Source organism: Pyrgilauda ruficollis, unplaced genomic scaffold (genome assembly GCF_017590135.1).
Source record: "Pyrgilauda ruficollis isolate IOZ18807 unplaced genomic scaffold, ASM1759013v1 scaffold85, whole genome shotgun sequence".
NCBI classification, from domain to species: domain Eukaryota; kingdom Metazoa; phylum Chordata; class Aves; order Passeriformes; family Passeridae; genus Pyrgilauda; species Pyrgilauda ruficollis.
In genome coordinates this window covers 611594-637985 of record NW_024530488.1, presented here as the reverse complement: position 1 = coordinate 637985, position 26392 = coordinate 611594, and the positions used below count along the sequence as shown (strand labels likewise).

Here is a 26392-nt window from a genome sequence, read left to right as displayed (position 1 = left end):
GAGTATCTTTTCTGTATTCTTTAGTATAGTATAGGATTCTTTAACATAATATAGTATAATAAAGTAATAAATTAACCTTGTGGTAAGATAGAGTCCTCCTCATCATTCCTTCCTTCATCGGTGACCCTGCATTTACAATACCTGAGGATTCATGGTTTAACTTTACTAGTGACACTGGTAGGGATAATCAGTTTTCTTTGTCTGAATGATTACTTCTACAATCCTGAAAATTATGTGCCTGCAAAACACTGTGATTAATTTTAATTGATCCTGAGCAGGTGCAGGGCCTGCCACTGCCTGAGGTGGGGCTGCAGCACCCTGCGCAGGATTTGTCTGTACATGAATTCTTTCAGATGTGCTGCTGGTAACAAGCAGGCCAAGAGCTTTCCAAGTGTCCATCTCCCACCTATCCTGGCACATCCTGCCACATCATCACTTCGGTTTTCAATTTTCATCACCAAGCAGTGACAGGGTGTGATCTACTAATTTCTCCTGAGCAATCTTTTAGGTGCTGCTATCTCTTACCCAGTTCCAAAGGTATAAAGTTCAAGGTGTATTAATAGCTCTGTCCTGTGCCAAGCCTACTCCAGAAGTGTCTGAGTCTTCTTCAGTTTGGGCTCTTTATACTATCAAAGAAAAGGAAGAGACAGATAGCAGGTGCACACCAGCAAGAACAACTTCCTTTGTGCTTTCAAGTGGCCCCCCCAGATGTTACCCTCTCCAACCTCCCAAATTCACAGATTTACCCAAAATACAACATCCACAAAAAATATGGTTTATTGGACTAGATTAAATGATGTCATGCTTAGACATTGTATTTGTATTAACAATGCTCTTGCAGAGGAACATAAAATGATACTTTTTTCCCTGTCTCTAATGAACTCTCAGAGCAGGTAATTCATGACAAAGGGCACTGGATACTCTCCAAGTCACACAGCTTTGACAGACTGACTATGAGAGATCTTGCATATCCAATAATTGAAATACAATTTCAACTTTTTGCCTTGCTGAATTAATTCTGTGCTTTTGAGTTCTCTTGAAACTATGAAGAATTACAAACTATTAGAGCCTGACAAAGTTGATCAGATTTGTAACAAAAATACAAAGACAATCATTAAAAAACACACTGAAAGTCCTTTGAAAGTGAGGCCACATTATTTTTTACTCAGAGCATGGCTGGCAGCTAGGGAGCTGGAAGAACACTGAAAAAAATCCCATGAAGTGACATCAAACAGGTCAGATGAGTTTTCCTTTCTCTTTTCTTACCAATACATCTCTCCTCAGAGTACCATTGTGTCTGTGCAGTGGATATTGCGAGTTACATTCCTTTTTTCTATTTTTTTTGGTCTTCAATGTTTATTGGCATTGTCACTCTCCAAATAATTTGGGTAATGTATTCAAATGTAACCAAACAATGCTGAATAAACTGCATTGACAGTGGTCAGGTTTTGTTTGTAAAGTTGTCCAGACCCCACTGAAAACAATACCCACCTCACAGGTATATTTACAAAACACTGCACCAGTTTCATGGCACAGATGGATTATGGATGTACTGCAACAAGCAATATCATCACTAAAATTTTAGATAAAAACCTGACTGCCATTTCTGCCCTCTCCATTTAACACTGTGGACAACAAAATAATTGGACAAGCAACAGGTTCAGTGGATCTACAATCAACAGAGAAAGACCCAGAGAATCAATACATTTCCATAATATGTTATATGTATTCAAACCAAACTCCAATGTGTTTGGATCCTGGATTTTTCTGTGCACACCAGATCCACTGAGTGACTGTTTGCATCTCTATCCTTGGAGGAATGAGGCATCTCCAACCTGAGGCATTCACAACCATGCACATACAAATGGTTTTATGCATATTCCACAGGAGACTTTTCACCCACAGGACAAAGTAACAGTACAACATATTGAACAGGCTGTTATACCCTACTAACCATCATCTTGTCAATAAAATCCATTATGCTAATATACAATGAGTTTTTTAAAACATAAATGAACTATGCTTGCATAAATGAATATAATTCATTTATCAATGTATTCTCCAGAGTTCTTTATTGATCACAGAAAGAGCTGCAGCCCAGACCAATACCAAAACCAAATGAAATTCAGTCCTTCACTGTAAATGGGAAAAGTCAAGAGCAAAATTAATTTCTGGCAGTACCACAAACCATGGACTGCCACAAACTTAGTGAGAGAACTGGGACGGATTAGAATTGAGCAGCTGAGACCAACCAGCCATCTGGAAGTACCCCAGTATTTTGAAGCAATTATAGATGAGGCACAAAAGAACAGTTTCAATACCGTTGCTTATGAGGAGTAATCTGGCAGAGGATTGGTAAAAAACAGCACTGAAGTATGCAAATATGTCACAAAATGTACTTCTGCTGGCTGAAGTAGCTAAATAAACATTTATCAGTTTATTTAACTGATAATCCAGTTATCCTAAGAGAAGGTAATGAAGCAGGTTCACCCTCTCTCTTACAGGGTCACAGGAATAACTGGTGTGAAGTTTCATGAATAACTTTGCTCTGGCACCAGGCTGTGCTTCCAAGCTGAGCTCTAATGTAGAGATCTGCTGCAAAGCCTTTGCCTCATTCACAAAAGGAAAATTTCCAAAAAAAGATTTCAAATCTTCCAATTTATAAAAAAATGTTTTATTTTAATTTACTCTTCCCCTCCTCCCTGTTCCCATTTAGATTACATAAATAATCTCTTGCAGCAATGCACCTCAATCTTTACCAAAGAAGCAAATTAAAAACAAAACACGCAGAGTAGTAATAAAATATCCAAATAAAAACTGAACTCCAAGAAATGCCAAGTGGACATCTGATTCTACATCAAAACCAAAACCAAGCTGCATGGGCTATAAAGTTTCACCCTGTACTGAGGGGCACAAGGCTTTCAGAGAGATGTGAACTACCCAAAGATGCACTACACCTTCTAGCTCATTTCAGTCCAGGCAGAGGTTCATGCACTGAGTGAGAGCTGAGCTCTGGCTCAATGTGGTGACACCAGCTGCTGAAGCAGAAAACCAGGAGTCCTGTCAGACCTTCAGGAAAGGCAGCAGAGGGGGCTGGGGGAAGACCTGGAAATAGCAAAGATTTCTCCTGCGCAAGAGCACGAATTTCAGTTCAGTGAAGAGAAGGAGCCAGCTCACAGTGTGACAGGCTGAAGCCAGCTTTGGCACTTGCATTACTGAAAATAATGGGGTGAGTTGTCCCCAACTCAGCAGGCAACCAGCTGTGAAAGTTTATTTGCACCAGTGAGCACTTGAGCAACAGCTAAGGGTTTCTTATCCCAGGGAAAGCTCACTTGCTAGCTGCAAAGCTACCCAAGTCCAGCTGTTATTAAACAGACACACAAGGTAATCATTATTTCCAGAAGAACTAACAGGATGCCAGGGGTGGCACATGATAAATGACAGAGTAGAATTTTAAAATACTTGATCAAGTAGGCTTAAAATTTACATTGCCTTTTTCTAATTTAATCTCTGTCTAATGAAAGACAGTTTAACAGCATGAAGTGCAAGTTGTCTTACACTGGCTCAAAAAAAAAAAAAATCACTGGAACAATCAATCCCTGAACATTCCTTAATTAAATGGACAAGTCTCTTGGGAATGACATGGGCAGAGACCATACTTTTTGTAGACCAAACCTGAGCAGAGATTGGGTTTTGTTTCTTTTCTGTAAAAAGATAAAACAAGTATTTCAAGGTAGAGCTGAAGTGGTTTCAAAATAGCAATGACCCAGGTCATAATCAGAATTTTGTATATACAATTTGTATTAACTTAAAAAAATAAAGAAGTTCAAAATACCTCCAGAGAACATTCTAGGTTAGCAAAATGTCCTGTACAAAAGTAGGCCACATTTGTTGGTTTAAAAGAAGTCCACAGCAGTTGGTCTCTTCTTAGCTGACATAGTAAATGGTCTCTTCATCTGGGGCTCTTTTGCTGGGGTTACTGTGGGTGACTTCAGCACCCCATGATGAGGTTTCTGTTCAGGATTGAAAGCCACACGGGAGGGTCCTTCTGGGCTCACTAATATACTTTTGTCAGTCTTTTTAAATTCTGTTGAAAAACAAGCCAACAAGTTACAAAGAAATGCAACCCCTGCAATAACTGGGCCTGTCAATCAACTGTGGAGTTTCCCAGCCTTAGAAGTCTGAGTCAGATCCTCAAGCCCAGCAAGGTTCAGAAGCCTTGGCAGAGAAAAGAGATGGTGGTGAAGCACATCTCTCAGCAGAGCCCCTTGGGGAACAGGGTCTGCTGCAATCCACCGTGAACCCTCCCCGTGATTCCACAGACCACCAGAGACCCTGGGCCTTTTCCTCAGACACAAGTGTTCCAGCTATCCTGAAAAACACCACACTGGACTTTAAAAGATGACAGTGGGTAAGCCGTGTCTCTACTCTGACTGCTGAACACTCCAGAGACTCTTGGCCATCCCTTCAGCCAGCAGGGAGGCACCTATTTTTCATTTTTTTCAGCTGTTACATTAACATGAAGACATTTACCTAAATACATTGTTCTCAATTTGAACTTTACCTTTTGCACACTTCAGAGAGTTAAAAAGTAGCTAAATGAATACATGGAATATAATTGTATGCTATGGAGCAAGACATTTATTTAACAGGGAAAACACCGCCTGCTTACAGAAGGGAAGTGACCTTTATCTACTCATGATCATTCATAAGCCACAAGCAGCCAAAATAAAAAGCAAACTTTGCTACTACAAAGTCTGATTTTCTCAGCATGTCAGCATCTTTGCCTTGGGAAACAGAAGTGAGCAATGAAGACTGTGAAGTGCACGTGTTTCCAGAGGAGCTCTGCAAACAGGCAGCTCAGGAAGGAAAGTTCAAACCCTGCTGCAGCTTTCCACCCATGAGGCTCCTTCTGCAGGTCACTAATGCAGCACCCTGGAATTGCTCAAGCCTAGCTGCAGGGCTGAATGTCCTAAACCTTACCATCTCCTTTGGAAAGGAACTTGAGGAGAGTTTGTAAACTAAACAAATAGTGAGACAGGAACAGAACCATCCTGTTTTAGAGGTGTTCCAGAGGTACGTGAGTGTGTACAACTTCCCCATTCCTCAGTTACCAGAGAGACAGTGGACAAACACACACATATCAGACTCACCTGCAGTCATGTTTTTATTCAAACCAAACGTGACTCTTTTGGAGCTGGGTGTCTGCAGTTTGTTCAACTATAAAGCAAAATAAAGACATTAAATAAAATAAGATTTTTGAGGCAATGCTTTGAGTTCTTTCACTTGCACCCACTGATGTAAAACAGCCTACCTCTTCCTGTATTTTGCTTAGAACTACCCCAATCCTCTGGCACTGACTGCTGCTAAGACAGCACTGTTTTCCTAGCCAAAAGCAAACATATTCCATTTGTGCAGAAATCACATACTCTCCTTAATGTCATTATGTAAGTCAACAACGAACAAGAAGATATTTGTGTGTTAAACAGACTGGCCCCACTGCACTCGGGCCTCAAACTGCTAAGAGGACTTGAAAAGCTTTAAATGTTAAAAAGGTCTAGAGAAGAGGGCAGACTTTTAAAGCCCTGCACTGTTTCCACTTTCCACAAACAAGAAATAGAGGCTCAAAGTCCCTTTGCAAGACTGAAATCAGTTTGTTTTTGCTTTCTTGTGAAATGAGCAGATCCAGAATGCTGTGTGTTCAGCAAGAAGGCTGAAAGCAGAGGGCAGGGAGAAGAGATTTCAGAGACCTCTATAACTCATTTTCTGAAATACCATGTGTGACTCTGTCTACAGCATCAGCATTTCCAGTTATATCTGCTTATGTTAGGAGACTATCAGGGAGTGGAAAAGACATCATGAGTGATGAGGAGATTGCTTGGGAAGACATTTGTTCCCAGACTCAGCTACCCTTTGTGAGATGACCTCACCTGCATGGGTGTCCTGGTGGAAGAGATGGCGCTTCTGGCTTTCCTGAAGAACACTGCCTTTGGTACAGTTGATTTTTCAAATTTTACAAAATCACTTCCTGGTTTTGCTTTCTTTTTCTTTAATGGTGACAGAGCAGTACTGCTTTCCTGTCAAGGAGGGAAAAGGAAAAATGCTTCAGTACAAAGTTCTGCATTAACTAATACCTAGTACTGTGACCAGTGCTCACATCACATCAGTTAATCACCATGTTTAGCTCCCAGCAGGTAATTTTGCAATTAGCATGACTGAAAGCAGAAGTTTAAGGCAAGCTCTGTGCAGAAATAGGGAAGTCATTGCAAAGCACAAAAGGAAGAATTTGTAATAGATCTGCCAAGCCCAGCAGAGTGCAAACAAACACGTTTTCTCCATGTGGATGAGGATACTTTGCAATTGATCCATCTCTCCTGCACACAAGTGATCATTTTTTTTTTCCTTCACCATAAGCAAAAACTCTTCTGTGGCACCCCTGGATGAATAAGATAACTCATGAACAAACACAGCTTTGGGCTAAGATGAAGACTTTGAAGAAAAAAAATGGAGAATGAAATCTGACTATACTTTCAGAAATTCAGCTATTGTGTAGTGCTACTGGTTTGCTGATTATAATTCACAGTTTTATGACAGTTAAAGCAATTCTTGTCTCCAGTACAAGGCAATTCTTAGGACTAGCACTGGCAGAGCTTTGTAACCTGCTGTCTGTGGACTGTGGTGAGGGGAAGTTCAGTTATGCTTCTCATCAACCTACAGACATGGAATTCCAAAGGTATTCACTAACAAACTGTGAGAAATGTACAGCAGATATGGCCTCTTTTGATCTGAAAATCACTTCTGCTTCAAACAGAAGGAAAAACCACAAGACTTCTCATTTTCTGAATTGTGGAGACAACTCTGAAATAATGCTGATCTCGTCTGGTTTTTTCCCCTTCTCCTCCTCCTCCTCTTTCCTCTGAATATTTGAAGCTAATTTTCTGGAGGTGTGTGTTGTCCTTGAAATCAAGAATCAAAACATGCCTCTCATTTCTGGGCACAAGGCCAGGATTACATAACTAAAACAAGGAAAGAAAACAACATGTTATTTCTCAAGCAATGAATACAAAATTAGCACAGCTTAATTTCCTCTGCATTTGTACATTTTAAGCTTTACCCTGACCTCTTCTTTCTTCCATCAGTATTCTCCCTCTCCTCCTGACTCAATGTCCAACTTTCCTTGTCTCCACCCCTTTTAACACACACAACCATGTGGACTGAGCAAGAAAAAGCAAATGCCATAATTTCTTTGGGATTCCACATGAAGAGTGACCCAGTAGCCCATGCCCTGCCAGCCAACAGGCCAGTGCTGGGGTTGTGCTGCTGCCTTTCCCTCAGTCCTACACTAAGCTGTGCCAACAACTCCCATGAAGTCTGCAGGAACTTCTTATCTTGAATCTGTCACAGGTCTTGGAACCTGTTGGTCACCTGCAGCAAACTCTCACAGAAAGAGATGGGGGTGTCATAATCATATTTTCTTAGAAATTAAACTTTTATAGGCAAAGAAAAACCAGGTGTGAAACATGGAATGTTGAAGTAGGAGACAAAGCCAATGGCTCCTATTTTGGAAGCCCCACAGTGACAGAAATAGTTTGAATAGTGGGGAGAGAGAAACCTTTTGGCTCCTCCCTCTCAGCACTTCATCAGCAAAACATAGAAAATGTCAATTATGTTATTAGTGTTTAAGCAAAGTTTCAATATGAATTTTTTCTCCTGTGAAGGACTGAGTAGTTCTGTCTCCATATACAAGGCTGCACTACTTAGCTAATCCTACAGGTTTAAACATAAGTCAAACAGAAGTGAGCTCATAGGCTCAAAACATGAAGCTTCAACTCTTTTTTGTACTCCTAAACTCATCTGTGCTTTATGAATTTTTTTTTCACCAAAGTAAGACTGTCAGCAACACTTCCAAGAATGTACCTAAACTCCTGAATGTGTTAGGGTGAATATGCATTGGAAATGAGCAGTTAAAAAGAAATTCAGTAACAGGAGAGGGAAGAACACCTGCACTCTCTTTTTAGCCACACTATCAAAACTATACAGTGCAAAATGGTTTTTGATTCTCAAATCACTGAGAAAAATCAACACTATTCTACCTATTACAAAGAAGAAAATGGCTGTGCAAGGTAGAGAGATCAAAAAATAGGTTGTTGCCAAAATGCAAGGCATACATTTTTGAAGAAGACGACGTCAGACCTTCCTAGTGAACAAGCACAGTGTTGTGTTTATAAAAAACTGGACCATTCATAAATGTGATCACACAGCCTGATGACATTAAAGGTCACAGTGTCATATTCTCTATTCCAAGGTTCCAGTGTCTATTCCCTTCCCCAAATCCTTTCCCCAGACAGTCCTATCAGTTTTGTTAAGATAGAGCAGTGAGCAAACAGAAGAAGCCACTCCTGGAATTGCTGTGGGCAGCTTCACAAGGAGCTGATCCTAATCTTGTGTGCTGCTGCTGCAGAAGGAATGTTCCATCTTCCCATTTCTGTTTTGCCAAAATATGATGCCCTTTGTCAGCATGCTCTAAAGCTCAAACAGAGACCCAGTGCAAAATAATAATTAACCCAGAGACCAAAGGAAAAACAGACAAAAAAAGACAACCCCATTTTGTCCCTAACATCCCATTTTTCAGCTAGATGGGTTCTTCCAGCTGAGTGGCTGGCACAGGATTTAGTGTCATTGTACAGGAGGATGTGACACTATAGCAGTGTGTGGATTTCTGGGGAATCATTCTTTTTTGGTGATAATGCATGATGACATCAGCAAGCAGCCCATGCAGCCCCATGCTCAGAAAGCTAAAGCCAGATCAGAAAATGAGCCTGGCAGTTCCTGAAGCAGGCAGAGAAAAGAATGAGATGTACATACCACCTTCCTGTTTTTCTTGCATACAGTCTCCAGAACTCCATTGGCTTCGACAGAGTTTAGCACCTCTTTCACTTTTCTCTTCTTTTTCAGAGTTGCTCCATTCTGACTGGAGACTTTCATCCCTTCCAAACCAACTAACTTTGTCTTCAGTGTGACCTTTTTGGAGGGTGCAGATTCAGCCCCTGCCTTTCTTGGCAGGGTCCCCAGCAAGCCTTCCTTGCTGGGTTTCAGGTCAGTTTGCTGCACAGGGGGATCCCCATTGACCAGGACAGCCCCTGCTTTCTGCTTCTTTTTCACAGCCTTGGGAGGTAACAGAGTGACAGAAGGGCTGACATCCTCTGCTGCACTGGCAGTGGCTGGTCCATTCTGACACGCTGGTTTTGCAGGAACATTCTGCACTTTTGGATTCATTTTCTTCAACTGCCTCTTTTTACTCTGTTCTGCATCAGTCAGACTGTTCTGCACACAGATACTGTGATTTTCTCTGGTGTCAGTTGCTACATCTGTGGTCTCACTGGCCTCATTTACTAGCAATTTCTTTCTCTTCCTCTCCTTTTTATTTTCTGGCACCTTTTCCTGGCTAGAAGCATTGGATCCAGATGTTTCAGCTTTTCCCTCCTCACAATTTCCATCAGCTGTTCCAGAATCAGCACTTGGGCTGTCCCTCTTCTTCCTTTTTTTCCTCTTCCTCTGGGGAACTGATGGCACCTTCCCACTTGACAGCTCTTCTTTATCCTCTAAATCTATCCCAAAAAGAACGCCATAAGACACATGTGAAACACAAAGGTACTTAACACAACTGAATTCTATTCTATTTTTGTTCTTTTCTTTTAAAATAGGTGCACCATTTTCCTGTTATCAGCCTGCACAACAGTTTTACTGTTACAGTTGCTCAGGACACTGCAGTCTGATGACACCTGGCCTAATTAATATTTTGCTAGTTTTGCCTTGTCACAGGTAAGATCTAAACCATTCCCTGTGGCAACCCTATTTTTCATAGCAACATCCCTAAAAAGAGTTATTATTACCCACCTGTTAAGCCCATCACAAGGGCAGCTCAGGAGTTCAGTATTCCAACATCCCCAAATTCTTATATTCTAACACTTATCTTAAGACTGACATGTTTCTGCTTTCCTACAGTAAAAGCACCTGCTCAAAGGAGCAATGCAAACAGCTGCTTCCAGTTCTGCTTTTGACTGAAATTTTTGAGGTGATGCTTGCCTCAGAATTAGGAAGAGAACTCCCCCCACTTTCAACAAGAACTGAATTTCATATTTAACCTTCATCACAACAGGATACAGATCAGCACATCCTGAGCAGTAGTGTTGCCTTCCTCAGAACAGCTTTTATCTGACACTTTGCCAAACTGTACAAGTCTCTGCAGATTGTCTGTCTCCCAAATATTGATCTTGCCTTACCTTTTACTTTTTCCAGCTCATTTTGCTGCCAAGGCTTGACAGCTTTTTTCTTTCGCTTTCGCCTACCGGATTCATCATCATCATCTTCATCTGTAGAAACATCTTCAGGAATATCTTGGGGGAAGATTCCTGTTGAAGAAGGATAAGGTATGAGAAAACAGAGAGTCCTACTTCTATGAATAGTTATGCTGTTCATATACAGCATAACTCCCACAGAAAGAAAAAACTTCTCTTTCTCTACACAACATTAAAGCAAAGCACACGACCCACTCCTATTTGTTTAAGCAAAAATAATCATCTTTCATTTAAGGACAAAGTACAGAGTTGCTCAAATTGTGAAAGGAATTTGGCCATCTCCAAAATATGTCTAATGTGTCTTAATGAGATTTTAAAAATCCACAAACCCCCCCCCAAAACAATATTCTTGAAATGCACATTAAAAAAAGAGGAGAAAAATAATTCCAATACACATTAAATGAGAACATTATATACAATTTAATGGAAAATAACTACTGTTTCTGTCTGCTGCTCAGTCCTTACCTTCTGCTAAGTCCTGGAACCTGCAGGTGAGAGGAAGGGAGAAAAGAAAAACCAAAACATTGTTACTCATTCAGTACCAATAATAACACTAGCAGAACAGCATCACCGCACTTACTATGGTTTTGTCAAAACAGGAACAACATATTTTTGCATAGGAACTTACAAACTCCAGAAGAAATCCACCTTAGTAACCTCCCTACTCAAAACAAATCACTGAAAGTATTGAGAAAACAACAATTTAACACTTTTCCTGCATCTGTTCCTTGCCCCACATCCAACCTATTGTTCCATCCTGCAGTTCAAACCCACACTGTGCACATAAACTGCTGGCTGCAGCTGTCTGGTGCCAATGGGGAACAGCATGACAATGGTGCCAGGTCAAGACAGGTTGGGCAGAAAGAAAACCAAAGTAGCTTAGGACAAGGTGTATTTCAGCAGAACTCACTTTTTGACCAGCTTGTACAGCCGCTTTCTGTTCAGGGAAGGTGTATTTTTCTTGCTTGCAAATTCAAAGATTTTGTCAGCAACAGCCTTGTAATCAAACTGTTGGAGGAAAGTACAACACAGCTGTTCTTAGTTTATCCATGCAAGATAACCCAGTGCAACTTGTGTTACAAATATATAAAGTATTAAGTTCAATAGGTAACTTGTAAAGATACACATCTTGAAACAGACACCTCCTGTAAAGCCCAAATGTTTTCCTCTGTTGAAATTTACACCCCCTTCACACACTGACTTGTACAGATGGCTGCTTCATTGACAGAACAGCTGAACTCGGTGTCACTTTCTCAAATGTTCCTAACCTTAATTCTTACTCAAGAGAGAAGCCAACCCACTTCAAAACTCCCAGAAATATTTAGCTAAATATCATTTTTAAAGTGTGGCATGTCCTAATTCTTGCTTAAAAGCCACAGATAGGTGAAGTGTATCCACCTGCATGTGTGTTTGATGGGAGGATCTGTCAGAATCACTACACTGCACTGGCCCTGGGTTTAGAAAACCCAAATTGTAACATATTACCCTCTCTCCTATGTATCCCATCATCCATGTTCAATGAAAATTAGGCTGATTGCTTCCCCACCCTCACTGACTTAGCTTTTAACACACACATTTTTTAACTCTTGAAACAGGAAGGGAGGAGCAGAAAAGAGAAGGGAGAGAGGAAAGAGGAATTTAGACATGGATTTATTTAATTACCACTCACAGAACACACATTACATAAATACCACCTTACAATAAAACACGAGATTAAAATTTTCTAACATGTTTATCTATTAACACACTTATTTCTGCACCTCTTGAAAGGGATGGGGAAAAAAGAGAGCAAAATATCAGTAAAAGAGCAAAAGAACCACAAACCTGAAGAACAGTCCCAATCCCATCATCAGCATTTTCACTGATATCCTCTGTGGTTTCAGCATTCTGTGCTGATTTTCTTGAAAGACATCTGTCTGCTATTATAGAAAAAAGACTGAATATTAATGCTTTGTCTGAGTGACTCCAAAAGAACAAGCTTTATTAAGCACATCTGAAGGGAAGACAGGAAAACACAACTAGTCTCACAACACCCTGAACATGCTGATTGGTTGAGAGCAGAAATGTATTTTCAGGAAACAGGCTCTTCCATCCTAGCAACTTTTACCAGGGCAATTTAGAGTTTCCTCCTTACCTTTGGTTTTAAGCATCTCTTCATTTTCCTGTTTGCCTTCTTCAGAAACGTTCTCCTCATCGCTGTTGGTACCCAGCTCCTTCATCAGGTCCTCGATGGCGAAGGGGGACTGATCCACGATCATCTCAAAGACACCGGTGGCCACAGCGTGCAGCACACGGCGACTGTCACAGAGAGCAGGGTGAGCAAAAGGCAGAGCATAAACACCCTCCCTCCCATGTTAAAAATGTGGGAACTTGAGGGAAAATGGATGAGAAAGAATGTGGAAGAGCACTGAGCTCTTCAGATGATGAAAGTGAACCTGCTACTCCCTAAACAGAAATCCTTTAATCCAAGCAGTGTCCTGCTAATGTGCCTCTCTTAAATTTCACTCTTCATATGCTGACCTATATTAGACTGCAAAGGAGCAGCTCAGCTGCTCAATGCATTAAAAAATTAAAGTAACTGGACAAATTAATCAACAAAGGCTGATATAGCTCTTATAAATCCATGGAGACTATCTATGGTTTTGATAAACACAAGTTATCCTCAAATGACTGTGCACATTGCTGGTAAAATACCCTTCTTTCTCTACATTCTGAAATTGTGATTCTTTGATCCATTTATTACCATATTCAGAGTTTCTTCATTCTTAAAAAATATTTATCCTTTCATCAAACTTACTCCTTTGATTTGGCAGCAATTTTGCAGAAAGGTTCGATGAACTTGAGATTCTGGTCTGCTGTGAGCTGTTTGATTGAAAAGAAAAAAAAAAGTGAGTACAGAAAATGCTGTATATGTTCACTGAAATTCCTTGAATATTGGTGTTTGTACAGGAATTGGTATTGGGGGATCTTCTTTAACAGTCTTTCAGCATATTATCTAATTCCAACTGGCAGAGATATCCAGGGCCTTTTTGTTACCACTAACTTCCAGATATTCCCTGGAAGTACTATCAAAACACTGACTGCCTTGCAGACTTTATTCTGCTGAGTACAGAAATACAACAAAGCTTCTTACTTTAGATAAGGAACCATGAGGCAGAGGAAGCTCAAATAATTTTGTACTTTCCCAAAGGTCTGTAGCAGACAAGAATAGGACTTGGGTTTCTCTTAACTGGGCTGCTTGCACCAAAACCCTCTCAGCTACAGTAGAGATAAAGACCCTTCCCTTTAAAATATAATTTATGAGCATCATCTGTGATTTCAAATAGTCTGGGGGACTCACTCCCCTCTCCAGGCTCCCGCTTAGCTACAGTTGTGTGACTGTGGAGCTGCAGAAATGATTTGGGCTCCAATTCTCTGGTGCAGACTTCATCTCTCTCGAGCCACAATCCAGAACCTCAAAACCTGCAGGCAGGATTGGTTTGAATACTGACTGCAAGGAATAGGAATGGAAAAGTGCTGAGAGCTTTGTCCATTGCAAGGAGAAGTATCAGAGGCCAGAGGCAAGGGGAGGTAACTGAGGAGGAGCCTGGGATAAACATGGGGCAGCAGGAAGGGTGGAGGGACAGCAGAGATGCTCCTTGGCTTTGTTGCTGCAAAACTCTGCCCCACTGGAACAGCAGCCAAAATTAAGGGCCACAAATTAACTGTCACAGCAAGACACAGCAGAGCAAGACAGATGTCACCAGCAAAACAAACATCTGGATGTGGGGGGTAAACTGCACAATGCACTGACAACAAGAAGCAAATATTAAGACAACTGTGAAGGTTCAGTTTCCTCCTCTATTTAGGTGCTACACAACGAGCCAAGAGCAGGCTTTATGTCAGCCTTTGCAAAAGCAAAGACTGGAAAACATGCTCACACAAGGGAAATTACACTGAGTCCCCTCTGAAACAAAGAAATGAGAATACTCTAACTATTTTATTGCTATTTTTCCAACCTCAATTTGGAGCAGCATAGTAGTACTCAGGAACTTGACAGAAACTACCATATTCCCACTGTCAAAGACATGAACAAAAGCAAAAGCATAACTTGTGGTAAGTCACTTTCTTCATGCTTACTCAGTGTTGTTATATTAAAAAACATTAAAAAGTAAATAACTAAAAATTAAATTTCCTCTAAGATGCTTCATGCCACAGTTAACGTCAATCAGGAATAAAATGATAAAGTATTTTCTAACCTCCTTTGCACCAACTTTAGCTAATTCATCCAGATAGATATCAATGAAATGGAACTTTATCCCAGTGGGAGAATTGCTGTCTGGGTCCATAATTTCTTTCATTAATAGCTGCAGCAATGGTTCAACTAGACTGAAAAAAACAAAAAATAGGAAAAAAAAAATGAGGTATTAGTACTCAATTGCTCATGTCTTGTTTGCCTTGAAAACAAACTCTTGTCTTGAAAACAAACTCTACTTCTTTACAGTTATGGACAGCTACCCAATTTGAATTTTTTCCTTTTTTTTTTTTTACCCTGTGGCCTATCATTGCTGTCTTTCAGGAAAATGAAGTTTTGTGTATTCCAAGCTTTGACCCTGGCATTCTTTAAGACCTGCTGCAATTTTGCCCAGAACAAACATTTCCAGTCCCAAAGAGAATTCAAAACACTGAAAACCCATAAATGTTCTTTCAGTTTTACTTTAATACACCTTTCTTCAAAAGCATTTTAAAAGACAAGAGGGAAGAAAGTCATGCTAGGGAGCTTCTTGGCTCCACTCAGGAGGGAAAGGCAGTTCTTGAGCTCGCTCACTCTGCAAAGAAAGGAATCATGATCCTCTCTTCCCACACTGCCTCCTTCCAGTGAAAGACGGAGGCCAAAGCCATAAGAAGCCTTGTCAGAAATCAGTTTGGGTGACCATGTGTGTGGGAAGGGCTTCAGCTTTATCAAACCTCCTCCCACACCTTCTGCTCCTGTCAAGCAACATCTTCATCTCTTCAACCTGAGGGCATTTACCCAGTGCAAAATTAAGGTGGAACAGCAGGGATGGGATGTCCTTTAGCTCTGCATTCCTTTCTGTTTCCACAAAAACACGCCTGTGTGCATCCCACATTTCAGAGGGTGAGAGAGAGAAAGGATAACCTTAACACTGGGTTATCGAGCACTTTTAATGAAAAGATTTAAATCTCTTCATCACTTTACAGACAACGAGCTTAGAAGTGGCAAGAGCTCTAGACAGAGCAAATTACTGCAATTATTTGCCTTTTAATAGAATATGGAAGAAATACAACCAAAAGAACTGAAGTTTACAACAAACAGAAGGCTAGTTTGCAATTAAGGGGGTCCTGTCTTATCAGAAGAGAAGTCTCCATGATTAACCACAATAAAATAAATACTTTAAAAAGAAAGTCAGAGCCAGTCAGAAAACCATCAACACAGAAAAAAATTCCTTTTCTGTATTTTCTGGGATGTAGGTGCCCTGTCAAGTCTCTCTGTAGCTGATATTTCATTGATAGCTCTTCTGGCTACATCAGAAAATGAAATACATTAAATAGTGTATTTAATTTAATAACGTGTAACACATTACTATGTTACTAAACAAAGTGATGTGAAGAACAAATAAGCCTTAATATTAAGACTTCATGACAGTGGCATCTATGGGAAAGAAGAATCTATTAAATGAAAATATATTTGAATACAGACATATTGAATACAGGTCTATTGGGTGACTTGTTTATGGTGCAACAACATTCAGAAATCTGCTTACCCCTCATCCCATTCATTTCTTTTCAGCACTTCAAAGGATTGCCTCAAAATCAGACGCATCAGCTGCAAAGCACAAAATCTGTTAAACATGTTGCTTATGAAAACAGGTAAAGGAGCCACTGTGACTGTAATATGAACAGATTTCTTGGTCAACCTCTATAGCACCAAGTGGAAGCTGCCTCACATGAATGTTTTGACAGATTGTCTATCATGTAATGCAACAGAAGGGTGCTGTGAAGCAAAAAAGACATCAAATAATTCTCTTATGCTAAGCACAAAACATCCATGATCATTTCTACTATACAGCTTTCTCTTGATTGACACCCCTGATTTCTTCATTAAGTACTGCTGTAATCTAAGAAAAGCCACAGCTTAAACTGGACACAACAATATGGGACAGATGATAACAATAATAATTTAATTTACTTGAAAATTGCACTAAGATACAGTCACATATAAACCAGCCATATTCAGCTGGCTGGTTTACATGTGACAAGTGAAGTGAAAACACTTCACTTACTGAAAAACTTCTATCTGCTAATATTGGGAAAGGAAAACCACCAGTGAATGTGCCGCAATTAACTTCTTTCAAAGAAGAAGATAATGGGATTTTGTTCTTTATAAAGGTATGCCTTTTAAGATTTTAGTTCCTGTTTTAAAATTCTGTTTCCTACAGAAAAAATTCTGACTACTGAATGTACTACAGTGGACACTTTACTGGTGGAAAGTTGGGGTTCTAGTGCAGAGTCATAAAGTCTTTAAACAGTCTGATCTAAACTACTGATGTTGATACAGGGTCCTGTGAGACAGTATTTATATTCCAGTATAGAAATCAATGAGAAAAATCACTATGTTAGAAGGGAAAGCACTTGAGCCCAACACAAACTGTGCTGGCTTTTAGGTTCACACAGTGGTGAGAGCAAGCCTTTAAAACAAACATCTCCTGCAGTGTGTCAAGAAGATGATAGCTTGTCTTCTCTTACAATACACACCACTGACTGTGCAGACAGAGCTGCCTTCCAGCACACCAGCACCACACATTTTCTAGGAGAAAACACCACCAGAGAGGTATAATTACCTCTTATTAATTACCTATGATTAATAATACCACCAGAGAGATATAATTACCATGTAGTACTTGTCCAGCCGCAGATTGTCAATCCCGTTCCACTCCCGGTTCATCGTCTGCCAAAATGTCTGGATGAACAGGTGTCCTGCAAGGGAGCAAGGAGAAACACCTGCATGTGTGGCACAGTGGGCTGCTCTGCTGATCTGAAAGGGTCTCAAGAAAGGGATGCACTTCCCTAGGATTCTCCTAGAGACAGGGACAGAGCTGTGGGAAGACAGGCTTGACACTGCTACAATAATCAATTAAACTCGAGAGCAATACAAGAAAAGGCACACAGCCACTTTTTAAAGCAAGTTTAATTACAGGGACAGATTTGTATCTATTTTGTGTTATATACACACAAGCTTGAGCAAAATATCTGTTCTGCACCCGTTTCTACCCAAGCATTTTTGGCACTGGCTGAGTACTCAATTTCATAAGCATTTTGAATACCAGTGGCTTAATAGCTCATTCACAAGGCTGGTTTTGAGCAGGAAATACACAGAACAGTCTATGCAGAATGGAGAAGTAAGAGGACAAGTTTGTTGTGCTATCTGTCCTCAAAAATCTCACCTGTATCCCACTGAAGACACAACTCTTCTGCAACAGGCAGAAAAAATCTGCAGCTGCTGCCTTCCCTTAATGGAATCACCTTGACCAGTTGGATAAAAAGGAAAGAAAAAACCACCAAAACACCCCCTGTCTGTCTGTCTTTATTCTGGCACTGTGATAGTGGAACCACCAAAGAGGGAAGCACCCTACAAAGCATTAGGTAATTAAATAGTACTTACGAGTCTCTGTATTCTGAAACACGTGGATAAGCTGGGAGATATTGGCTGCAAGTTCCTCCTAGAAGTAAATAAATACAGTTAGTGGAGCATGTTTTAGTGTTTGGTCTCCTCACTAAACATATGACCAGCAAACAGCAAGAAGTATGAATTTCATGAAACATCTCTCAAAATGAAAAACATTCTCTCAACATCTGCTTTGGTACTGCAGTTATCCTTGCACTGGTACTAGGTCAGCTGGAAGAGAAGTTTCAAAGGTACCAAAACCTGTCCATTTTACCAGATTTCTGCACAAACCATCTTTCTGACAGCACACAAAATTAAATTAGGAGGAGAAAAACCCCATGTATTTGAATTAACAAATGATGCAAAACTTATGGGGCACTGCTCTCATACAGGTCTCTGTGGAAGGGTGTGAGCTATGTGTGAGGCAAACCTTGCTCATGCAGACAAGTGATCTGAAAATTGAGGTTACTGAGAGCTGGTACTCCAAAACCAGTACCTTTGGAAAGCAGGGAGACAAACTAGTAGAAGTTGACAAAAATATGCAGTAGGGACAAAGCTGTTAGTAGAGGAAGTGCTACTGAACTAACAAAGGAAAAGGAAGTGTGGAACTTTCACACTAAAATTGCACAAATGTCGCTGCAGTTAAGGGCAACCTGCTGTTACAGTTTTAGCTACACAAAATCAACATTTCATGAGGCATCTATTTTAGCTCCCCTTTTGAAAGGTAAACAGCTACACCAGCCCCTCAGAAGGTGACTCCAAAGATGATCTGTTCATGTTCAGATCACTGAGTTACCTGCACCTGCCACAAATGGGCTGCAGGGGAAGGGTAAGAAATTATAATTTCCCCCATTCTAAACTAGTATGTCCCTAGAGTGTATTTTAGAGGGACCCCCTCAAGCAAATAAAAACTCAGTTACTATACCTGAAGCAGAGGTTTATCCTGCATCCACATACAATAGAAAAGGCCCTTCCATATTTTCAGCAGTTCTTCCAGACTGAAGCCACCTACAGTACAGAACAAGTCTGAATGAAAGGAAAAAAATACCAAGATACCAAAATATTTTCATGCAGTTCCCTCTGCTCTCTTCTTTGTTTTTGTTATTGTTTCTGGGTTGCTCCTGTAAGCACATTAACTGGAAGGCAATTTGGCATAGAACAGTGATAGAAACTGTAACCTTCTACCTTGTACTGAAACAAAAACAACAAAAATTTCAAAGCAATCACAGGTAAGATGAATACCAAGATAATTCTGATAAATGCCTCTGGCATATTTTTAACACCAAGTCTGAAAGAAATTTTGAATGAGAGTATCAGAAATAGTTTTACAAGAGACATGATATTTTTTATTTTGTTGTTTTTAACAAGTCTCACTCTACCAATAGTTTTACTCCTTACTAGGGGTTTGTTTTGATAGAATAAACTTATAACAATCAACACATTTATTTCTACATTAAACTTTACAGTCAAAGAGCCTGATCAACTACAATGAAAGTTTTTCTGATAGTTAGTCTTGGGATGTAGTAACACCTGAATTTTAACAGCAAAAAAATATTTTCACATTCCAGAAGTAAAGTACTGCATGGAAAGTCACTGATACCTGCTCAAGAACTGGGTTTTTCATTACATCAGCAAAATTTATGCAAAGTAAAATTGTAACAGTACATTGTTACAAGGCAGCTACAGTGACCTACTACAGCTATTTTCAAACTACGGCCTATTAAATACTCCCAAGAAATCTCATGAAAAATCACTTTGAAAAGGGCATCATCTTCAGTAAGCTCAAATTTGCTCCAAAAAGATCGCTGTCTCAGGGGTCTGCCAGTCAAAAAGCCTGAGACCCAGTGCAAGATATAAACTGTGCACCTTCTCTGTGGACCAAGTCATTTGAAAACAAAATTTATTCAGACAAAAACACCTGCTTGCGTGAAAAGAAAGGAAGTGAGGGGATATGCAAAATGCTATGTAGGAAGCAATGTGTCCAGTAATATTAAGCATTAATTATAAATTTAACTTAGATTTGACAGTACTGTTATGATAAAATATGAAACAAATTGATTCACTGATTTAAGATTCATTGAAATATTAAAATTAATAACATTTCTTAAGGGGATTGTGTGTGACATACTGAGTGGTAAGAAGCAGTTTTAACCTCACAGGCAGCATTAACCCTAGAGGCACCACCAGCTACCCATAAATGTGGCTCAGGAGTTCACAGAATTTAATCATAGCATTATTCAGGTTGGAGAAGACCTCTCAGATAATCACTGCAAGGCCATCACTAAACCATGTCCCCAAGTGCCACATCTACACATCTTTTAAATCCCTCCAGGGACAATAACTTCCTGTGCTCTGAGGGAAGAAAATACAGACTTTCATGTTTGTTTTTTTTTTCTTTTCATACACACAGGGCTTTTTTAAAGTGTCCTAAGCAGTCCTGTGTCCATTTGACAGAAGACTCTGGCCAAAAAATAAAGCAATTTTCTTATCCCAGTGCCTCAAGAGTAGTTTCAAGATTGTGTTTTCTGTTGTTCAACTTTATGTGCTGTCCCCCAGCCACAGCTGGCAAATAAAACCCACTAAAGTAAGGTTATTTTAAAACCTGAATGCATTATATTAGCAACCACAGTGCCCAGAACTGAAGGCTGCCTATACCTTGAACCTATCCTGAGAAAGATTTTGGCTTTAGGGCTTGAATTGTAACTGTCCCTGTGCACAGTAACTCTGTTCTGTGTATTGTGGAGCTGGGATGAACATGTTACAACCCCTCAGAGCTACTTTAATGCAAGCTTTGCCAGCCTTTCTGACTGGGAGTTGGGCTGCTTTGACACTGCTATCATTGAATTTGTTACAATTTTTCCTATTCTAGATAATTGTAATTAACTTGTGTGGACCAGATCCACACAGGCACATTTCAAACTTATAAATTGGAAATTATATAAATTGGAAATTATATAAATCCCTTACAGATCCAGGCCCAAGTAAGTGCAGCTCTGTCACACAGCAAACTCCCCTAGCAATCTGCCCTTTTTTACTATAAGTAATTTCTGTTTACTATTCTTTCACTGATTCATTTGGTAGTTCAGTGCTCTCTAAGAGTTTAATTTCTTGCTGAAAATGAAGAGCTCTGGCTCTTTGAAGAAGCTCCCTCAGCCTTAGCACAGACCACACAGAGCAGCCCTGTCCACCTATAAAACACCTGACAGCCCTGAACATCAGGTGAACTCCAGCACTTCTGCCAAAAGTCAGCACATTCCCAACTCCTCAGGTCAGGGCATCTTACCTGGGCTGCCTGATGTGTGAATCCCTCTCAGAACATTGGATGGGTATAATAATATATAATATAATTGCTAATTAATAAATAACAGCTAATAATAAATAACTTTATATATATAACTTTTTTATATAATTATAACTGCTAATTAATAAATAACTGCTAATAATAAATAACTTTATATGCTTTATATATATAACTTCATATATATAATTATAACTGCTAATTAATAAATAACTTTAAAAAACCCCTCTCTCCTGAACATGCTTTCTCTCCAAGCCCAAAGAAGTTAATCTTTGTTTTAATACTACCAGTCTGGATAGTAGCTAACAGCAAACAAATCTGAGAGCTCTGGAAATTAATCACCCTTGGTTCCTACTCATTTGCATTCCATGGTGTGCTGATTTTAACATGCAGAAGGCTCACAGCCGAACTGAGCTGTGGCTTTTCCTTGTGGTTTCATGATGTTTTACAGCAGTGCCTGAACCTGCAGCCCCTTCCCTCAGTTAGGGGCACCCCTGTCCTTCCTGTGGCTGCTTCCACAAACTCCAAGGAATCTGCACTTTGCAGTGAGATGCTCAGAGCACTGCTGAACACACAGCCCCCCTCAGAAAGTCTCCAGAGCTAAAAAATAGAAAGTACTTGGTAGGTACATGATGTACACCATCCTAGTCCCCAGGCAATGCCTAGATCTGTGTTAACTGCCAGGAATGGGATAATGCCTGTTTGGCTCTGTGGCCTGACCCTGTAAGGCTGTGCTGGGGGTCCTTCTCTCTGTCAGACGTGGCTAATGGGTCAAATACTACTTGGAAAGGCAAGAAACAATATTCACTTTACAGTGAATACAGGAAGTCACAGAGGTTCAACCAGCACTCCAGTTTAGCTCTTGAGGTCAGCTCTAGGCTGGTTCCCCAAAGCCATATACATTATATATTCTAATATAAAAAATATAGATGTAATATACAATAATAAATAATTTAATATAGATAATATATCAATAAATAATATATATAAAAATATATAAATAAATTAATATATAATAAAATAATGTATAAAGCAGCTTATAAAAGATAAATTTTATATAAAAGAAAAATAAAGAAATATATAAAAGAAATATAAAATAGAGATTATACATGACATTATATATATTATATGTAATATATAACACACATCCCTGTGGAAAGTGTGCACATGAGGCACTTTCAGACACAGGGAGATTCAGACTGGCTTTGCCAGCCTCAAACAGGCTCCAGGAACATCACTGAACTCTTAGTTCTAAGGTGCCAATATACAGCTCCAAACAGAATTTTTGGAAAAACGTAGAAAAAAAGCTTTTGATACCATGAAGTGGAGGTAACAGGTAACCCAAATGGGTTACACAGAATCAGCTGCAATTACACACGTGCTGAAACATAACTTAGCTTTCCTCGATTCCCTCCGATTCTCCTGAACATCAGTCATGGAAACAGACAGACACCACCTCACAGAAACAACAGAAGACTAAACTTTATGCTGCATATACCAGATTGTTTCCAGCCTGGATATTTTCAGTGCATTTACTCCTTGTTCCTTGGGACCGAGAGCACACGAGCCATCCTGCTCCCAGCCCGGATTTGTTAATGCTGCCAGCGAGACCCTCCCTCGCCCCAAGCCCATCCTTCCCGAGCCCCTTCCCGAGCGAGGATCCACGAGTGCCTGGGCTCCCGGCTGCTGGGGCAGCACCGGGTAAAAGAAAACAAAGTAATAATTAAAAAAAATTAAAAAAGGCAAAATGTAAAGTGAAATGGAAAAAAAAAAAAAAAAAATCCCGAGAGGAAGCCGCGAGGAGGCGTGCCGGGCTCGGGGCGCACACGTGGTGCTTCCTCTCCTCCCCACGCCGTCCGGCCGCCGGGGCCGCCGCTGCCCCCGCCAAGCACCGGAACCTGTCCCTGTCCCTGTCCCCGTCCCCGTCCCCGTTCCCAGCCCGGTCCCTGTCCGGCCCGCCCCGGTCCGTACCGCCGGGCCGCTGGGTCCGCACGCCGATGTAGCCCCGCAGCTTTTTGAGGGCGCGGTCTCGGATGCGCTTCTCGTTGGCGGCCAAGCGCTGCGCGAACTGCACCTCGGGCGGCTGCACGGCCGCGGGAGCCATGGCCCGGCCCGACCCCGTCCCTGCCCCGCTGCCGGCCCGGCCTGACCGCGCCGTGCCGGGCTCCGCCTGATGCCGTCAGCGACGCCGGGCTCTGCCGTCACCACGGGAGGCGGAGCGGGGGGACGGGCCGGGGCATCGCGGAGTGCCGGGGCATCGCGGGGTGCCGGGGCATCGCGGAGTGCCGGGGCATCGCGGAGTGCCGGGCATCGCCACCCACGGGAGGCACCGGCCGGGTCCCCCTCAGGGGCTCTCCACCGGCCCGGGCAGATCACAGAGTCATGAGGGCTGGAAAAGAACCTCTGGGATCATCGAGTCCAGCCTGTGACCGGTCACCACGCTGTGGAGCGGCCCATGGCCCAGAACAGGACACAGCTCCTGAGGTGCGGCCTCACCTGTGCCTGTGGTGAGGCATGATCATTGTCCTGGTCCTGCTGGCCACGCTATTGCTGACACGAGCCAGGTGCCATTGGCCTTGGCTACTTGGTTCAGCCTCTGCTGACCAGCAGCCCAGCTCCTTTTCCTCCGGGCAGCTTTCCAGACTCTCTTTCCCCACGCTGGAGCTGCAGGGGCTTGTTGTGACCCGAGTGCCGGACCCAGCAGTTGGCCTTGTTGAACCTGCCAGCACTCGGTCCTTCCATCCAGCCTGCCCAGATCCCCTGCAGAGCCCTCCTCCAGCAGACCAATGCTCCCTCCCAGCTTGGAGTCAGCCCTCCAGCCCCAGCGGCACCACGGCAGGGCCGGCCCGCAGCTTCGCACAACCCGGTGTCGTCCCAGTGTCATCCCGGTGTTTTCCCGGTATTGTCCCACTGCTACCCCAGTGTTATCCCGGTATTGTCCCGCTGTTACTCCAATCTTATCCCGGTGTAGTCGCGGGACTGGGGGCGGAGCCTAACCATCAGACTACGCCCAGACCACGCCCCCACAAGGCGTCTGCCCAATAGGAGTAGGCGTGACCGCGGCGGGGGCGTGGCTGTAGCCTGTCCCTTCCCGCCCTCACGCCGTCCCCCCCCCGCCGCACGACGCCGCTGTCGCGATGTGGCGCAGCGCCGGCCTCGCTGGCGACGCGCAGGTATCGCGGGGGGCCGGGGCCGCTCGGGGCTGGCCTTGAGGCCCGGCCCAGCCCGGGGGTCCATGCGGGCGTGGGTGCCCCGAGGAGCAGAAGGAGCGGGGGTTGTGTGGTGTCCTGGGCCTTACGGGGCCCTGAGGGGGCGATGGCGGGCCGCAGGGAGAGGGGAGCGCGGTGGGGGCCGTGGAGCGGTGCCAGAGGCGCGCTGGGCTGGGGGAGAGTGAGTGGGGACAGGGCTGGCAGTGATTCCTGGCTGGGGGCTCATGGCCAGCGGGGAGCTGTGCCCTGTTCGCCCCCCCCGACTGGCAGGGAAGGGAATTCCCGTCCCTGGGCTCACCCCAGGCAGGACAGGAGCTCAGGTGCGGTACTGGGTGACTTCACCCCTGTGGAACAACTCGGTGAAGTCAAATTTCCTCCATCCAGGCACCTGCTGTTACTGTAAGGGCTGGACAGAAAACTCCTGTTCTCCCCGTCTGTATTTGCCTTTAACACACTCCTGTAGTGCAGAGGGATGTGGAGAAGGTGTTTAATAGGGAAAATAAAACTTGTCTGCTGTAACTGCAGTGCTGCAAGGACCTGTGCTTACAGTGGGAACTACAAAGGAGAATTTTCTCCTTACTGCATATTTCATATCTCAACACCAGTGATTCACAGCGTGTTTTATTTGAATTCAGCTTCTGCTAGTGAACAGAGCTATTTTTATGTACCAGATTTTGCTCTGTAAGTCTGAGCAATGCTGAATTCTCTCTGTCATTCATGGCTGCTCACACACAGATGGCATTCCTCTAAATACTCCTCTTCCCATGTGTTTGTTCCATGCTTTCTTGAGACCTAGATGAGTGGAATTTTTCTAGAGTCACATCACGTGGTGCTACTTGGCCTTAAGAACCTTGCCGTAAGCAACTCCTAGATGCAGCTTAGAGCTTACAGTTCAAATTAAAGCAAAATATTTCTTGCCTACCTTCATTACATATCTGAACCCACAGAGGTGGGACTGACCTGTCCTAAAACTATCTGGATTTCAAAGACAGCTGGGAAAGAAATAGAGCAGGAAGCAAACCTGAAAGGAAATGTTCAGTGTGAGGAAGAAGGGAAGCAGAAAGAATTGTAGGGAATGGTTGGAGAGGATGACTCCCATTTGTTTTGTGTGTCTGCTCTTGAGGGGACTGTGGGGATGGCACATTTTGAAGCTGTAGATGAGATTTTGGTTTGTTAGCCTTTTCCCTCTGCAATAAGATGTGATCCATAAAACATCTCATTTTGTCAGCACTGTTCTCAGTGCAGTGCAAAGCAATACTAAGATATAACTTTGCTTTCTGAAAGCCTATTAAGTGATTGATGTTTTAGTCAAAACATGTTAAAGCTTTCCTTTTGTTTTTATGTGTATCAGTCCTTTTAATATCCAGCAGAGTGCACATGTATGTACATCAGAAATTGGACTTCATGGGGTTTTTTTTTTACAGAAATTGCTCTGTCATTTTAAAATTAACACACATTCTGCTGGAATGTTGAATGAAAATTATTCTATAGCTGTAGTTTGGCTGGAAAGGAAGCTAGTAAACATTTCTGTCATACCTTGGGGTTAAATTATTTATGTGAGATTGGATTGCAGATGGCTGCAAGTAATTTTTGCTCTTCACAATAGATAAATTGGATTGAAAGCTGTGCAATTCCTCCAAAAGAGTTGTTGTAATTTAGGACTGAGGATCTTGCAAATGTTTGAATTAATTAAAAAGCTGAGTAATCATATCCTTTACAACAGTCATGAAACAACAGCTTGGTGTGTGCTGCTCACATTTTAAAATGTGAGTGTTAATTTTCGCAGCATTCCCAGATGCAGTGCACACATTTTGGATGAAGAAACACATGAAGAGATGTAATGCTATTTACTTAAGGCCACAGT

The 26392-nt window shown here is 42.0% G+C and overlaps 2 protein-coding genes across 5 annotated transcripts in view; one reads left to right on the top strand and one right to left on the bottom strand.

Moving 5' to 3' along the window:
* Positions 1–759: 759 nt before the first annotated feature.
* On the bottom strand, positions 760–23483 carry RRP1B (ribosomal RNA processing 1B). Its single transcript, XM_041487886.1, has 16 exons — positions 23291–23483; positions 18947–19029; positions 18019–18076; positions 17248–17333; positions 16121–16182; positions 14597–14726; positions 13156–13220; positions 12493–12656; positions 12183–12277; positions 11269–11366; positions 10824–10843; positions 10284–10412; positions 8866–9608; positions 5931–6077; positions 5154–5220; positions 760–4087 (listed from the first exon to the last, which is right to left on the bottom strand). Exons 1-16 carry the CDS (start codon positions 23421–23423, stop codon positions 3897–3899), a joined length of 2271 nt encoding a protein of 756 aa, XP_041343820.1. The 5' UTR covers positions 23424–23483; the 3' UTR covers positions 760–3896.
* A 172-nt stretch (positions 23484–23655) lies between these two features.
* The window catches only part of LOC121364568 (heat shock transcription factor 2 binding protein), a 31973-nt gene continuing 29236 nt past the window's right edge, over positions 23656–26392 (top strand). For 2 of the 4 annotated variants that reach the window (XM_041487952.1, XM_041487949.1), the window contains exon 1: positions 23656–23803. In XM_041487952.1, coding sequence (XP_041343886.1) covers positions 23702–23803 — 102 coding nt within the window. In that variant the 5' untranslated portion in view covers positions 23656–23701. Of the gene's footprint in view, positions 24493–26392 lie in introns of all 4 variants that reach the window. The other 2 variants (XM_041487951.1, XM_041487950.1) reach the window with 1 other exon arrangement.